Raw genomic sequence first — 17,883 nt, forward strand, 5'->3', positions numbered from 1 at the left:
TTTTTGGAAATGAAATTCTCATTTGATGCTTTGACCTGGTCCAGGAAGCTTGTTTTACAGTTTTGCTTGAAGTTGGCCAATATTACATTTCGAGAACACTGACACATTTAAAGATCATTTCATCACATATTACTGGCACCAGTTCATGGGAAGCTGCTAGCAAGACTCAATCTTGTTTTTGTCTGAATGAGGTGAAGCCAGAGCATTTTAATAGCAATGAAGTCTATGCTTATTCCAGAAATGGTATGCTAGTTGAATTTGGAACTTTGGACATTCCCGGTAACCTGATATTTTGTCTTTGATCTCTTGGCCATACCTATTCACCATGGTTAATTTAGTTGTAGACATTAAGACAATCAAAAACACTAACCCAGATGATTGTAGGTCCTTAGGGCTCATTGGTTGAAAAGACAATATCTATTGCACTTTGTTTCCATGTTTCATCTACTGGAACACTGACCAAGGAATGAAGTCTTGGCAGTTAGAAGGTAATCATGGTCTGAAATTGGATCCAGGTGTACCTCTTCCAAGGCTCTTCCCATTCTGACCTAAGCATGAGACCTGGAGGACCTGGGAAGTTGAGAAGAGAGGTGGAAGGTGTTCTAGAGATGTAGGGGTAGACTTAAAGGATTTTGTGACCACCTGGAAGTGGGTAGTATAGACCAGGGAAGCATCTCACACACCTCTCGGGTCCCTAGCTTGAACGTTGTCAACCTTCTCTCTGTCATCATTTCTCTCTGAGAGGAGAAATGCTGACATGATGAATGGGAGCAGGTCTGTGGGGCAGTGATGATGAGTGCTGGCCAGGGAGGGCTTCTGGAGGGAACCGGAGGGTGTGGTCACTTGGAAGCAGTAGTAGGAGCCATGTGATATTGATGGATCTCCCTGCCCCTTGGTATATAAGGTGTGAGAAAATGACTCTTGGGGGTCACTGGAGAAGTTAGGTGTGTCCTAAGAGGAGAGATGCTTTGGGTTTCTACCAAGGTTGAGGTCAGGGGAGGGCTTGTGAAAAGTTGGAGACATAGAGAATATTGTACCTGGTACCGTGTACCATGGAATATGCATCACATTCTTTTTCCCTGCAAAGGTATGGATTATACTTTCAGTTTTTAAGACTGCCCCACTATCTTTCTAATTTCTCCAATGGACACTCTGTTCAAACCCCGCCTTGACTCTCTTTCCTACCCTCAGTGTGTACCTGTGGCAGGTGGATTTTAGCCTTGCCTTTATGGGCAGGGCATTCTCAAGGGAAAAAGGAATTGGACCTATGCTTCCATTCCATAATGCTCATGTCAGATCTAGTTTGGCAAGGGCTCAACATGGCCCTTTCCTTCACGCTGCCTGTCTGGAGCTTGATGAGCAGGGAGACTTAATCCTCCAGTTAAGTCTTTCAATTAAACCTTGTCCTCTTGTCCACTAGAGAAAGCTCTAATCCAGCCTCTTGGATTTGTTTTTATCTATAGTCTTTTTGATTACAAGTGCCGGAGGCAGCCTCTTGTTTTCTCTCTGTCTTTCTGTCTCTTGGTCTCTCTGTCTCTCTGTCTCTCTCTCTCTCAAACACACACACACACACACACCCATGGTAATTGTACCACTCATTCTTTTTACTTGAATATAAGCTTAATTTAGAGCCAAGTGTACAGTATAAAATTTGTCCAACACTAAAGGCCGCTGTGTATATCGTATAATCTCCATCAAATCAGCACTTCATGGAAAGTACGTGGAGAAATACCTTACAAATCAGAAAAGAGCTATTACATAGAAAAGCTGAAAATGCCTCATATATCACAGCAAAGCCACAGGACTATAAAATCAGAAACGGGTAGTGACATTATAGCCTAAAGCAATCCTGAAGCCATATTTTGTATTCCTCTTTTAACAGTAAGAGTATCACTACTATCAAGTTGAAAGTTTGGATTTTGTTCATTTGAGATATTACATTATTTTACTAAGAACTTCTGCCAGGCCTTTGCCTTCAGATTTGCCACCATGAAAGAGAATTCCACATTTTCTTGCCTTAGAGCCTGCACAGTGCAACGCGAAAGAAAAGGAGTGTTATGTTTGTGGACTATAAAAGATTTCATTTGATTGGATAGTAGAATTTGTTTTCTATAGGGAAAAGTTTTGGCTTAAATTTTCTTATTTCCAGCCCTTTGTTATTACTTTTACCTATCAGTTATCTTCCTTATTCCTCAATCTTTCTGCTTCAAATGCTCGTCTACCTCTTGAAATGTCCAGCTTACGCTGCAGTACGACCTTGTATACACATTCACAGAGCAGGTGCTCCATCCTCACCTCCACACCAGCTCATCTGCCAGGGCGGGAGTTGGGGGGCCACCCTCGTGGACTCTTTGCCACCCCCAAGAGAACCACCTCTGGTTCAAAGTAAATCTCTAACCTGAGCCTCTTCTTACTGATTTTTTCTTGCTCTAGTAATTGTTCCATTTCTCTCTTATAGTTCCAGTCTGCTTACCCTCCTTCCCCAACCTTGGCTTTTTTCCCTATATTCTTTGATTCTCCTTCAATCTCTTCTACCTTAAAACAAAAAATTAAGTGCTTGCTTTGGCAGCACATGTACTAAAATTGAAACAATACGGAGAAGATCAGCATGGTCTTTGCGCAAGAATGACATGCAAATCTGCGAAGCGTTCTGGACATATGGTGATCCTTTCTTTAGGTATATAAATGTTAAATAACTATGGTGTACACTTGAAACTAATATGGTATTGTACATTGGCTATATTTTATAAAAACCTTTAAGAGAATTAAAAATCCTCCTTTGGCTCTGAACCCTCTTCTAGCTGTTGTCCTCTCCTGGAGAAATGGTTTGGTTGTTCTCCCTCTGTTCATAGCTCCTTCTCTTTTCAGCCTTTTGTGATGGGTTTCTGTCCCTACTCCACTGGGAGTGTCGTCACCTGGGTCAATGACTTCCAAGGTTTTTTTTCCTATATAAATTCAACTTTCTGTTTATACTTAATACTTATTTTTGAATTGTACAAGTAATACATCTCTCTCAAAAAAATAAAAAGAGAAAATTCAAACAATACTTTATAGAGTAAAAAGTTATGGTCTCTATTCATATCCACCCCACCCTCTCTATCCAAGGCCTTTTATTTCCTCAAAGGTATTTATAGGTAACAATCTGGTGTTTAGTTTTTCTATACATTTGAATATGGATAAATAGATAATATAATTACATGCTTTTTTTCTTTACTATTCATCTTATTCTCAAATTTCCTTTTACATTAATTCAGTTTTTTTTTAAATATCATTATATAGAGACCTAAATCTTCTCTTAAAATTCTCTTTCCTTTCGCTTCTACATCATTCCTGCTTCTCCTACTACTTTGATAATTTCTTCTCATCCTCTTTCATGGCCCCTTGTGTTCTGTCCTTTTCTTTAATGTCGCTGCTCTGCAGGGTTCTGTCCTTGTGCCTCTTCTCTCCTCGCTTGGCACCCACTCCCAGGGCTTCCGCCGCATGGATAGAATCACCCCTTCTCCATGTTTTTGCTATACTGATTACTGTGCTACATGCACCATGTACTCTGTGTTTAATAGTCACAAGAGCTCAGGAAGCAGGCGGTGCTGTCCTCATTGACTCTGAGATCTTACATTGGTAACACAATCCCTGAAAGCCATCAGTCTAGTAACTGGCAGAGCTGGAATTCAAATCCAAGTCAGGTCTGTGCACTTAACCACCAAGACGTATTACCTCCAATATGGAGAGAAGCTGACAAATATGCAAATATGCATTTTTCTATCTTAAACTATCCATTTATCATATCCATTTATCATGTGCTCAGAGTTTCTCGATATTAAGTGAGTCCAAAACCAAATTCATATTTTTCTCCAAGTGGCTCTTTGTCCCCTTCTTCCTACCGAGAGAATAGTTTCCTATTTACCCGGTCACTGGAGCTAGCAGATGTCATCCTGTATCCTCTGTCCTCACTACTCACATCCAATCAGCTGCCACTTGTGGATTCAACCTTCCTTCATATGCTATCATTAGAACAGGGAGTTTTAGTCTTTACATTTTATTCCTCTTTTTAATCTCTCTAACAGAGATACTCAAGTTTCCATTCATTGTAAAGGTGACAGCTTAGGAGAGCACAACTTGGCTTTAGAGAGAGAGAGATTAATGGAGGTGATACAGTGTTAGAACCTCACATGAATGTGATACCTGAAAAACATTGATATTATCATATCCCTGATATGAGGAATGCTGATTATCAAGACTTTTCTCGATAAAATTGAGCATGATCCTGGAGCTAATAGCAGTTTTTCTTCAGTTACTTGTTGTATGACTTCAGTTTGAGTTTTTCTATAGTTCTTATTATGTATATTTCATTAGCATATATATATCTAGCATATTATATAGAATATATGTATCATACATTTATCTTTCATATATGTTTCATATATATCTCATTAGTAAATATGTCTTCAATCAAAGTAACTAGGATGAGATTCTGGCATATGTAATAATTCTTTGCTTAGCTAATATAATTTTTACCCTTTTTAAAAAATAATTCAGGTCTATGGTTTTATACTGTGCCTTTTCTCTAGACTCTTCTTTTTATTTTATTTGAATGTTTCCATTTCTCCTGTATGGAATAGAAGAATAGTGGTGATTTGGTTTTGATTATAAATATTATATGTGTGTGTATATATATATATGTATATATATGTGTATGTGTGTGTGTGTGTGTGTGTGTGTGTGTGTGTATGCCTCAAACTTGCCATCTGTTGGTGCTCAATAGATGAGTTGGTTTTCATCATGCTGATTTATATGGTTTAATTTTATTATTTCCCTCGGCAGTGGCCATTAAATTAAGTGAAAAACAAACCAAATAGAAATAATGAATAGATTAGGCAAAAAAAACCTTAAACTTGAGCATCATCTAGCAACTGGAAAATTTCATCAGATAAAACATGTATTGGGAATACAGTAGAATAGAAACACCAGTGCTCTGAAAATTCTTACATTGAAGGGAAACCATGCATGCGTGTTCATTCGATTTGGCACAGTCCTGGAGTAGACATTCATTTACTAGTGAGGAGGACATAAAGGAAGCTTTGTGAGATAGAGTCAAGAGGATAGCTCAGTAAGAGTAGTAATCTAAGGACACCCAATGAGATAAGTTGAAAAACTTTAAAATTATAAGAGATGAAAACTATGTGAAGAAAAATAAACCATGCAAAATAAATCATATTAGATGACTTTTTTTCATTTGACGGTGACATTTCACTTGAATGACTGTTTTGTGCCAGGCCCCGTGTCAGGTGCTGGACCAATCTTTAACACTTTTGCTTGGATTATTGTGGAGCCTCCAATGGTCTTCCTCACTGTAACCCGCAGTTTTGTCTTTTCCCATTACAGTGGCCAGTGGGATCCAGATCTTGCCACACCTCTGATCACAGCTCAGCATCTTACGCAGGGTGAAAACCTGAGATTTTATATTGGTCTACAGAGCCCTTTGTGCTTTAGAATCATGTTCCCTCTTCTACCATTATTATTACTTATTTTTTATTGATAAATTTTAAACATTTATGTCTGTGCTCTAAATTTAATTGAGCTTCTGTTGATTCCGAAAGTTACAAAACAATAAGAGGCATTTACATCACAGTTATACAAATATTATGTACTAAAGTGTCAAGGTTGGTGTTTGGTTCCATGGAGAAAAAAAAAAAAGGTAATCATGTGCAATCGAGGTTTTGCTCCTTGAAGGAGAATCTTGCCTGTGTTAACTTTTCATTTCTTTCTAGCTTCCTTGACTTCATCTGGCTTGTATTCTTGCATTCCATGTTATCTTATGTCTTTGTTTTTGTTTTGTTGGTTGGAAAACCTCCTCATAATTTTTCTCCTATAGCAAATGTGGAGGTTAGTAAACTGCTTTCGCTTGGAACTGGCACTTGATCAGTTGATCAGTTACCTGGGGTAGGAATTTAAAAATATTTTTCCTTCAACTTTCTATTGTGATCTAGCATTCCAGGTTATTTATTGAGAAGTATGTGTCAGCTTGATTCTCATTTTCTTTAGATAACTATGGTTTTTCTTTGGAAGCTTTTGTAATTTTTCTCTACCTTTAGAGCTCTGATATTTCATCAGGATATGTCAGGGTGTGAAATGTTTTCATTTACACTGTCTGGCATGTGGATTATCTTTTCTCTTTGAACTATGCCATGTTCAGTTCAGGGAAGATTTCTCCTATTTCTTGATTATTTCCTTCTCATCACGACCTAAGTTTCTCTCCCTTCAAGAATTCTCATAAGATAGATATTAGACCTCTTGGATTTATACTCCATATTGCTCAATTTTTCATTCATATTTTTAATCTCTTTGTATTTTTCTTTGTATCTCTCAAACCACTCAGCTTAGCTTTTGGGCATGCCTGGTTTATTGATTAGCACATTCATTGACTTGTAAAATTTTAATAATCTTTTTTTTTGTTTGTTTTTAAGGGCTCTCCTTGTTATCCAATTAATTCTTTTCCATGGAAGTCCCTTTTTGCCTTAGGGCTCTGATAAAATTCCATCTCTCTCTGAAGATAATAAATCTCTGTTGCCTGAATTAGCTTTGTTTTCTCTAGTGTCTTTCTGTTTGTTCATTTGGGGCTATATTTAATATCTGTTGCTGTTTAACCATTTGATTCACAATGCTTGAAACAGTAAATTATTTATTATCTCCCTACAGTTTCTGTGGGTCAGGAATCCATGGATGATTGAGCTGGGTGCCTCTGCTCAAAGGTCTCTCACAAGGCAATAATCAAAATGTCAGCTAGGTCTGCAGTCTTATCAGAAGGCTAAACTGGGACAGGAATCACTTCCAAGTTCACTTATGCAGTTGTTGCCCAGATTCAGTTCCTTATCATGTTAGACTGAGACTCCAGTTCCTCATCAGCTGTTGGCCAGAGGCCTCTGTCAGTTTCTTTCTCTGTGAACCTGGCCACAGAGCAGCTCACAACATAGTACTGGCTTCTGCCAGAGCAAACCAGTAAGACAGTAGCTAGGGATGGCAAGCAAGATGGAAGCCAGAGTCTTCCTGTAGACTAATCCTAGAAGTGCCATTCCATCACTTCTGCCATAATTCTTCATTAGAAGTGAGTTACATAGGTCCAGCTCACACTCAAGAGGAAGGGATGCCATAAGGACATAAATACGACCAGGGATCACTAAAGACCATCCTATGTGCTGCCTACTGAAAAAAACTTTTTTTGCCGGGGAGGGCATTGGTTTTCTTAGGTGTCTAGTGATCTTTGTTCTAATGAAGGACCTTGTGGGTTATTACAGGTAGCTGGCTTGCGTTTACTCTGTGACTATGAATGCAAGGTCTGTATCACATACGTAGGTTTTCTTTTTGGGTAGACAGCAGGAAGGTAGGCTGGGACTCCCCTTGTATGATTCCGTACTTTTTAGTATGCATGGGTGAAATCTGTGACTTGTTACCAGCCACCAGTATGTGGCAAACTTGCTGGGATGGTCTCTCCCTTGATTTGGTTACCTTATATGACAACGGAAAAGGGATTTTGCAGATGTAATTATGGTCCTAAACCAGTTGATTCTGAATTAACTAAAAGGCAGATTTTCCCGAGTGGATCTGACTTAATCACATAAAAAGCCTGCAGAGAGGGACTGGGGCCTTCCCGAAGTCAGAGATGTTCTCCTGCCGGCCTTGAAGAAGGAAATCACATGAGTTCTATAGCTGCAAGAAAATGAATTTTTCTAACAACCCGAATGAACTTAGAAGTGAGTTCTTCCCTATTCAAGGCTCTAGACGAGAAGGTACCTTGGCCAAGACTTTGATTGTAGTCTTGCAAGACCCTGAGCTGAGAATTCAGGTAAACTGAGCCTGGACTCCTGACTCATGGAAACTCTGAGTAGTACGTATGTGTTTTAAACCACTAAGTTTGTGGAAATTTGTTATACAGTAGGAAATTAACGCGGTGTTCTTCTCTTCTAGCCCTTCTTAATACCTTTCCTTTTTTGGTTCTCCCTTGTGCCTGCAGTGGATGTCTGGAGTAAAGTCAAGCTCTGTTTTCTCTGAGTCCAGCGTCTTTAGTTAGGAGCCTTTTTTAGGAAGATGGACCTTTCCTACAGAAAGCAGAGCTTGAGTTGTGACTTGAGGGCATATCACTGCTGCCAGCTGTGCCTTTTTTTCATTTTGGGTGTTGGGAAAAAGAGAAGCCTAATTTCCAGATGTCCTGAAAGCACTTTAATGAAATGCCCAAATGATCATCCCCTCACCTGCAATCCTGTTCTTTGTATTTGTAGATTTGAACTTGAAGCTTCTCTGGCCACTCCTGGTGGGAACCATGTTTATATGCAAGGTGTCTGCATGTGTGGTTTCCTCTAATCTTCCCATCGCTCTGATTCCACTTGTTTTTTTTTCTTCATGGAACTTCGTGGTCTGTTAATGGCATTTTTCCCCATTTTATAATGCTGTATGGTTTCATTCTTCACACAGAAAACAATTTTCACAGCATTTCGATGGGACCTTGCAATTGAGGGTAGGCTAATGTCAGTGATCAGTCTACATGAACTCAGCTGCATATCCTGGATGGATTTTTTCATTTTATAAGAGAAAATAAAATACTATTTTTATACCTAATGCTGATCTAATATAATTGTAATAAATTTGGCATATTTCTAGTAAAATTGATGAGGAAAGGCAAAATTTATATTATAAAACTACCTTTCTCATGCTCTATTAATACTTCTTCCCTTAAAAATTCTCAAAAGCACATTTATGTGAAGATTCTGCTCTTTTTTCTTCTTTTCCCTTCCTCTCACTTAAACTTACACAGCTTTTCTTTCTATTCTCTTAAGATAATTTAATGACTTAAAAATATTGCTGACACTGTTTTTTTTCCCCTAACACTAATAGCACATATGATGTAAGTGCTGAGGATGTTGAGATAATTGAACTAAAATTGTGATTTTAGAATTGTCTTAAGACTCCTTTACTTCCAAGTAACATAGACTTATTTCAAATTTCAAATTAGGTTAAAAAGATAATTTATTAGTTGGAAACTGCAATATCTTACTGAACCTAAGGGTAAAAATTATATTCAGCTGTTATGAGAGTCTGGAACCAAAACTAGAAAGCTGACAGGAACCAGGTAGTCATTACTTTTCTGTCTCAGACTTTCTGTTTCTTTTTCCTCTGCTGTTCTGAACATGTGCTATTCTTTTCTCTCTTAGGAGACTCACTTTGTTTTGGCACAGAGGTGGCCAAATATAGCGACCCAACAGTGGCAACCTGAGTTTCCAAGTTGATATCATCCCAGTTCAAGCAAATAGATCAGAAGCACAATCCCAGATTCTAAAGAAAAAGAATCTAATTGGTTTAGCTCAGGCCGGTTTTCTCTTTTTAGACCAGTTTAATGTGGTCATGAGGGCAGGCTTTGTGGTACAAACATGACTGCCAGGGCCCAAGTTCACAAAGAAGTAAATGAGTGGATGATGGAGCAGATACCTCAAAACATGTCTGCTGCAACATTCTCATTTATATCCAGTGTGCTGTTTCTCATTAGAGATATAGTTTAGTTTGTGATTAAGAACATGGGCTGAGAATCAGACAGACCTTGATTTGAATCTCAGCTCTGCCACCTACTAGCTGTGTGACTTCTGTGAGGATCAAAGTCTTTCTCTATACAATCATGATGATAAAGCCTATCCTCTTGTGTTGCTGGGTAGATAAGATGAGAGTGTATATGATACATCCTACACATTCAATAAATAAAAACTATTGTTAATTATTGCTATTATCATACCATTTGAGAACGGTTATGTGACTGGAGGAACATACATTTTACCACCCTGAATAGTGCAAGAAGATCTGGAGACAAAATTTTAGATGCCACAGAATGACATAATCAATAAAAATCGGAGAGAGTTTGCCTTTACTACATTTGGTAAAAAAAAAAAAAAAAATAGACATAGGTTGGATTGTTGGAGTTACGGCCCAAAGAATCTATACTTTTTTCCCAGAATGAGAATTTTTCTTCTGTTAGTTTTGGAAAGAACACATTCACAATGTACTTTTGCTGCCTTCTAGATAATTTATTTTGCAACACATTACTGCACAGTTTTAAATAACTTATGTACTGTAACATCACTTCAGTTATGTGTAAAGAAATAAATTAATTAATTAAAAAAAAAAAAAGGTAGTCAGTGGTCTTGAACTGTAAAGAGAGCCAAGCAGGGCTGGTGGTTTCTGGTACAGTCATCTTAGTTCTTTCTAGCCATTTCCCGATCTGATGGTTGCTGCATTTATTCTTAGTGGCAATTCTCTCCTGATTGGCTAGTGCCTTACCTTGTGAAGTATTTTGAATATCATTCATGGAAACCAAGTATGTGCCATCAATTCAGAGACTTCAGTTTCTTTGTTAAAAAAAAGATGTACTATTTTCTTTATAAAACAGTAGATTTCCTTGGCACTTCTCTCACTTATATGATAAAATTGTGGGTGGCAGCCATCATTAAATAAACCTTTAGGAAAAAATATGTAAAATGATAATCATTCAAATTCTGTATAGTTAAAGGATGCCAAAAGTAAGCCAAAGTTAATGTTTATATAAAGTAGAGTTAGCCAAACAAACTATGTTCATGGCTTCTTTTTAAAATGTAGTGTGTGTTTTTCTATAGTAGAACAATATCTCAATGACTAACTATAATTTTCTCTCAAGTTATGCAGACATTTTGATTGAGAGGGAAGTATTAATGCAGAAGTACATTCATCTAGTTCAGATCGTAGAGACAGAAAAAATTGCAGCTAACCAACTACGGCATCAACTTGAAGATCAAGATACAGAAATTGAAAGGCTTAAATCAGAGGTATTTCCCAGTTGGTGGATTCCTTCTAATTTTTTCATGTTTATTGTCATTCCTTCTAATTTTTTCATGTTTATTGTCATGCTTGCTCTGATTACTTAAGGCCTATCTGAGTAAAATTTTAATCCCAAACTTAGTTCCTCTGCCATCAACACATACATGGTTAGACATGAATCTAATGTCTATTTAGGATGAGGTAAGTATACTTCAATAAAATATCAGGGTTATCAGCTATTTTTTATTATTTGTGTTCCTGATGTCCTTCATTCGATTAGGTATTCAAGAATTGACTATAATATTTAACTGTTTCCAGATTGACTCTTATAGTAATAGAAATCGTGAGTCTGTCATAGATTCAGTTAAAGTCCCACTGACAATTAAGGAATGACCAAAAATGAATTCAGAACAATTTAACTTTTTCTAGATCTAGGGAGCCCAACTGTCTCGCCTCTAGAATTTTGAAAAACACGTTTGTGTTAAAGTATAAAACATTTAGCTTATGAATTGCTAGGGTGCATTTTTTCCTGAAGTTCGAATCCTGCTTCCTTCTACTTCTCCCTTCACCTCCTTCAGTATGAACTTCTCAGGCCCTGCACCACAGTTAGTGAACTTGATGCCAGGTGAGAGTAGAAGGTGGTCATGGAGTCTGCGCCATGGCGTTGTGCCTGGGTCCTCCCTCTCTCTGAGGTACCTCTGTCTATATACGGAAAGGTATTTACATATCTTTTCTTGCTGTTCTGTTATTCCTCATGGGAAGTGATCAATAACTGAAGAATTGAAGAGGAATGTAGAAAACAGTTTTTCCCCTTTTTCTAATCAGCAATGGCATTAGTATCCTCTTAGATTCAAAGAGAATAACAGGACAAATGAAACTACTAATTGTATTCTTATTGGCAGAAACAATTCAGGCTTCTCAGCCTTGGCAACTTTCTTGTCACTTTCCCGACATTCGGCATTTTTTCCTTCATTTCCCCATAGCTTCCACTAAGACATACACTGAATCCTGTGAGGAGTTTTCACTCCCCCTGCCTGTGTACATGACCTCCACTGGACAGAGCATGGGTAGAGAAGCTGGTTCTATCTGGGATCTGGTTGCTTCTCTGGTGGTGATAAGTTGCAGACCGTGTTCACCATATCATTAGTGTTGTCAACTTCCTGATTCAACTCTGAAATCTGATATAGTGAAAACAACAAGAGAAAACTTAACAAACCTGCATTTTGAAAGACTATATCAGGCACTGTAATTTAAAACAAAATTATTGTGTTCTTTCTGTGTCACAGTTAGCTAGAGCAGATGCTTGTCTGCTAAGTGAAAGAGGTTGGTATTTACTCCGTAAGAGAAACTCAACACCAAGTGATACTCCCCAGTATTTATTTGTGTGTGCTTATCTGTCTCCACTATGTTCTTTTTAGTCTAAATATAGATGGCAGCTAAAAACTGTCAGTAGCAGGTATGTCTTGTATGGTCATTTGACAGGAGCCATAATTTATTTCCTCCTTTTATTTTCCCACGTCCCTTCCAGAAGATGGCAGAGATGTGTATTTGGTATTGGAGATAAAACGTAAAGACAGGTCAGAGGGGGCAGTTACAATCTCTTAACTTTGTGTTTGGTTGTTAGTAAATCTGTATAGGTTCTTATGGTTGTTAAGAGTCTGCAACTGAGTGGTAGTATACAGAACTTTATTACTAAGTGGAGTTGAGAGGCCATCTGGTCTTGAGTTGCTCTTCACAGGTCACAGATCTGCACTGGAGATATAAAGAGATCTCAGAGATCTCAGGTTATTTCAATTCTTTTTAGCTGTTTTTCCTTTTCTTAGCTGTTTGGGACCAGCACAGGGCTCTGAAGTTCCCTTTGCAGTTACTGTTTCCCAAGTTGATCTGTGAGTCTACCATACTGTGTGTGCTCGAAAGGCCACAGGCTGATTATTCCCATAGGGGAATCAAGAGCTGTGATCTGAGTGTCACTGCATTTGGAAACCAGAGGGCAATCAGTATAGGCAGCTGCCTTCAGATGGCTGACATGTCACTGAGCTCCTGAGAAGGCCTTGGCCTGGTCATCGCTCACAATCCAGGCCAACTTTGGGCTAACATTTCTTCCAAACCAGATCCCAGTTCACGCTTTCCCCAGTCACTTCTCGTAAGCACTTTTGTTAGTTGAATAAAACTAAACAAAACAGGCTGGGAGTGAAGTTCATGGGCAGTAAAGGCAGAGAAAGTGCCTAAAACGTGAATGTTTTTTAAGGATCTCATAATTGACCTTGTAGGCATAACTTCCTGTGGGTTATGGCTATAATTCATTATTTTCCAAATTATGAAATAGACCTATTCTGTGTTATAGATTATCGCTCTTAATAAAACCAAGGAACGAATGAGGCCTTACCAAAGCAATCAAGAAGATGAGGATCCAGACATCAAGAAGATTAAAAAGGTAGGACATTGTGGATTTCTGGCTTTGGAGGAGCACCGTGAGCAGTTTTCTGTTCTGTAACAATGTCTGCCACCCGGTCCCCGAGCTGAGAACAACCTTGGTGTTTCTGTTCTAATGGCTCCTAGACTTGCCCTTCAGAGTGATCCAGACATGGCTACTTCTCTGGAAAAGTTTCAGAGATTTCTTTCCAGTGCTGGGAATCCCCTTTTAGACTCACTGGGAAGGATGCCCAAACCAGACATCAAGGTATCAGTGTTCTTCAGTTGGGTTAATTAAGTGCTGTTTAACGTCCTGATTTTGTGCTGTTTTCATATATTGGGGGAGTATTTTTTTAAATTACATTTCAAAAACATTTCTTTTAGCCATAGTCTTTAGTGTTTATTTAGAAAAATTTTTTCGAACATATGAGAAGATTGAGTAAATCACTACATCTGCTCAGATTTCTGGTTTATTATCATTTCTTTCTTGTTTAACAACCACATAATCAGCGGATCTTTGTATCTTACTGTTATTTATAACTGTACAACTTTTGCAATTAACCAGACACTGGCACCCGGTCTAGTTTGCTGCATTTGCTTTATGTCATCCAGGTTTTGAGTTTCATAATCTTAATCGTTCTGTGTAAAGCACTTACTCGGCTTTGTTAACATTATGTGAAAAACCTCACCATTAATGACCTTTTCTTGGACACACATTTTTGAATCTTTATTTGTTCTTAACTTTTAGCTTTGCTCAGTGGCAGTATTGTAGCCAGTGAGGTTTATCCGAAGCACAATTATTGTTAATTGTTCTTAACTCTTTCTTAATCCTGTTTTTCTATGCTAAATAATTATTCCCCTTCGATTGTAACAAAATTTTACTATTGCTCAGAATTTGAAATGTTGCAATGTTTTCAGTTTTTAAAAAATGAAAAAGCAAAAAAAGAAAAATAATTGCTTTCTTAGAACTTAAAATGTTTTAAATTGAATTTGGTTTATGTTATTGTGTTACAGGATTAATACCGTTGCCTTTTTTTAATAGTGTGCAGTTGCATACTATTAAAGATATCAGTAAAATACAATTCTCAGTCCAGATGTAGAAACTGGTCTGTTAGGAAGTGAGTGAACCAGCTTTAGCTTTTGCTCAGCAGGCAACACCTGTCCAAGTAAATGGAAAGGTTGTGTTTAACACAAAATTCAATTAAGTTGAACTTTGAAAATATTTCTGTTAAATAGAAGAATGATGATAAGTACTTTTTACATTTTCTATCTTCCTATTAATAGAAGTAATTAAAAAAACTATTTTAAAACTCATTAAATAGGCTTTAATATTAATTCTTTTTCTTTCTCTCCAAAATCAAACTAATGTGTGTGTGTGGAAAGGGGTGCTTACAGATGAATTAGTTTCTCTATTCTGATCTTGGCAAATATCAACATAACATTTTAACTTCAAGAGATTAAAAATTAAAATTGGTTAAAATTCACAGAATTTTCCCATTAGATTTTTCCAAATAATATACATATAATTCTCCCCACATAATTCTATTAAAATATGGTTAATTTTTATTTTGGGGCGTACATCAACTGTAAGAATGCCTGTATGAAAATTGACAGTATGCTGACAATATTGGTAGGTAAATGAGAGAATTTTAAACATTGCAAATGAAGAGTAGTTGTTTAAATACATGATAATTTAGACTATGTGGGTGAAATAGTATGAAAAAAAAAGTGTAAGAATGTGTTGAATAGATAACTGTGATACTAAAGAAGATTGGGTAGTGACTTAATGTTTTTAATTATTTATGAATTTGCAATCTGCTTTGTTGCTGAACCTGCCACTTACATATAACAAATCCTAATTATCAAATAACCTTTTTATATTTAGAGAGGACTTCAGATTTTTTTGGTTGATTATTTTAAAGATAAGGAAATGGAGAACCAGAGTTTGAGGTTGCCCACCAGATTAATGGCAGAGCCTTTGGCTTAAGTATTATGACATATACCTGTCTGCTTAGCAGCAAGCATTTACCTGGGCCCTGAAACAACGGTCAGTAGATGTTTGTTGGCTAAAACGCACAGGCCAGTGCACTTTTTCAGGTTTGCCTATTATTTTTCAAACCATACCTAGGGAATTCAGATCAATTTACAGGCTATCATATTTTCTACAAAATTGATTTTTATATTTCATGTTTCTTTTTACAAAATAATCACCATTGCAAATCATTAATGTGTGTTTTGCCCATGTGGCTGTGAAAGAGAGTCTTTACAGTTAACAAAGGGCAGGTAAAAGAGCACCAAGTCTGGCTGTAGCTTTCCTTTCTGTGTGATTTACCATGAAATTTAGTTTACTCACATATAAAAGGAAGAAGTCAGATGAACTAATCTCTAACACTTATTTTTTAAACTTAAAAACAAAATAAAACAACAGTGAACAATAACAAAAGTTGAATGACTTGATTTAAAAATGGACAAAGGAGTTGAATAGACATTTCTTCAAAGCTGATATACAATTGACCATTTGTAGATCCTCTTTGGAGATCTCATATACACATGAAAAGATGCTCAACATCACTAAGCATCAGAAATACAAGTTAAAACCTCAATGTGATATCACCCCATGCCCATTAGGATGGCTGTTCTCAAAAAAGAAAAAATTAATATATATTAATGAAGATATGGAGAAATTGGAACTCTTGTGCACTGTTGCTAAGGCTGCAAAATGATTCAACTGCTGCTCAATTTTTGTGGTTCCTCAAAAAATCAAAAATAAAACTACCATGTGATCCAGCAATCTCACTTCTGGGCATATATCCAAAAGAAGTGAAAGCAGGATCTTGAAGAGATATTTGCACTCCCATATTTATTGTGCCATTATTCACAGTAGGCAAGAGATGGAAGCAATCCAAATGTCCACTGAAAGATGAATGGATAAAAAATGTAGTACATATGTACAATGGAATATTATTCAGCCTTAAAAAGGAAAGAAATCCTGGCACATGTTACAACATGGAAGAACTTTGAGGATATTATACTAAGTAAAATAAGCTGGACACAAAAAGACAGACACTGTGTGATTCTATTTATATGAAGAATTTAAAGTAGTCAAATTCTCAGAAACAGAAAGTAGAATGGTGGTTATCAGGGCCTGAGAGAAGGGAAAATGGAGAATTGTTGTGTAATAGGTATATGGTTTCAGTTTTGCAAGATGTAAAAGTTCTTGAGATCTGTTATACAACAATGTGAACATACATAACACTACTGAACTGTATACTTAACATGTATATTAAATTTTATGTTTTTTATAACAATTAAAATTTTTTTAAAATCTGATTTTTTATTGTTAAAGAAGAAACCTTCTTAAATGTTAATGACTAAATATGTAATATTATTATATTCTGGTGTCCATATAGGTACATCTAAACACTATAAGCTTATGAAAGAAACTCATGGACCTCATAAAAAATATTTTTTAAATCATATTTTTTTCTGCTTTCTGCAGAAAGCCTGACGTTATGTATTCATAGTCGGACTATTAGTGCACCAATGAAGGAGCAGTGTTTTATATGGCACAGGATGGACAGACACCCTTACTGATAGACTTTTAAGAAAGCCAGTCTCACAGCTCCTTGAGGTTCTTTTTATTTATTTTTTCTTTTCTTTTTTCTTGTTTTTTTGTTTTTTGTTTTTTGTTTTTCCCTGCAGGTTCAGAGCTTCATGAGAGGGTGGTTGTGTAGAAGGAAATGGAAGACCATTGTGCAGGATTATATTTGTTCTCCTCATGCTGAAAGTATGAGGAAGAGAAATCAGATTGTGTTCACCATGGTTGAGGCCGAGTCGGAGTATGTTCACCAGCTCTACATCCTGGTCAATGGCTTCCTCCGGCCCCTGCGAATGGCTGCCAGCTCCAAGAAGCCCCCCATCAGCCACGATGACGTCAGCAGTATTTTTCTCAACAGGTTTGTGTTGGCAGAAATTGAAGAGTCATGTGAAAAACCCATTTGTTTTTGTTAAAAGGAATTTTACTCTACTCTTAAAAGAATAGATATCATAAATACGCTTTTATGAGTTCATAATATTGAAAATAAGAAAGCTATCATTTGTGTTTCATTATTAGTCCAAATTAGCATATTTTTACCTTGAATCTTGGCATCTAGTTTTCAGTTTTTCTTCTCTATTTGACATATTTTCTCTTGGCATTGTGTGCGGGGGGGTATGTGTGTGTACTGGGGAAACTTCATTTGAGGGAAATGGAGTGATTAATGGGTCTTTACAAGTAATTTATACAAAAGTACTTTGGGAAGAACAAAAAAAAGCAACACAGAGGTGGCCCAAGACTCCTCTCTTAGTGGGGTCACTTATTCTCTTTAATTCATAATATACGAGAGTAGGCGTGTGTTCCTACTTGCTGAGTGATCGATCTATATATAGTGAATAAAAAAAAAAAAAAAAAAAAAAATCCCTGCCTCATGGAACTTAAATTTTGACTTGAGAATACAGACAATTAATAGTGAATAAGTGAAATATATAGTATATTATGTGGTGATGACTGTTGTGGAAAAATAAGTAAGTGAAGGAGATAAGGAGAGAAAAAGAGTGCTTGGGGGTTTTACTTAAAATTTTAGTTATTTGTTTTTGAGTAGA

The 17,883-nt window shown here is 36.9% G+C and overlaps 1 protein-coding gene and 1 non-coding gene across 3 annotated transcripts in view; both read left to right on the plus strand.

Moving 5' to 3' along the window:
* The window catches only part of RASGRF2 (Ras protein specific guanine nucleotide releasing factor 2), a 195,103-nt gene that overhangs the window by 58,784 nt on the left and 118,436 nt on the right, over window positions 1-17,883 (plus strand). For both annotated transcript variants that reach the window (XM_039874956.1, XM_039874957.1), the window contains exons 3-5: window positions 10,691-10,838; window positions 13,175-13,264; window positions 16,945-17,198. In XM_039874956.1, coding sequence (XP_039730890.1) covers window positions 10,691-10,838; window positions 13,175-13,264; window positions 16,945-17,198 — 492 coding nt within the window. The remainder of the gene's footprint in view (window positions 1-10,690; window positions 10,839-13,174; window positions 13,265-16,944; window positions 17,199-17,883) is intronic.
* On the plus strand, window positions 2,554-2,660 carry LOC120612690 (U6 spliceosomal RNA). Its single transcript, XR_005655510.1, has one exon. It is a non-coding gene; the product is annotated as a U6 spliceosomal RNA (small nuclear RNA).

This window comes from Pteropus medius, unplaced genomic scaffold (assembly GCF_902729225.1).
Source record: "Pteropus medius unplaced genomic scaffold, Ma_sr-lr_union100, whole genome shotgun sequence".
Taxonomy (NCBI): Eukaryota; Metazoa; Chordata; class Mammalia; order Chiroptera; family Pteropodidae; genus Pteropus; species Pteropus medius.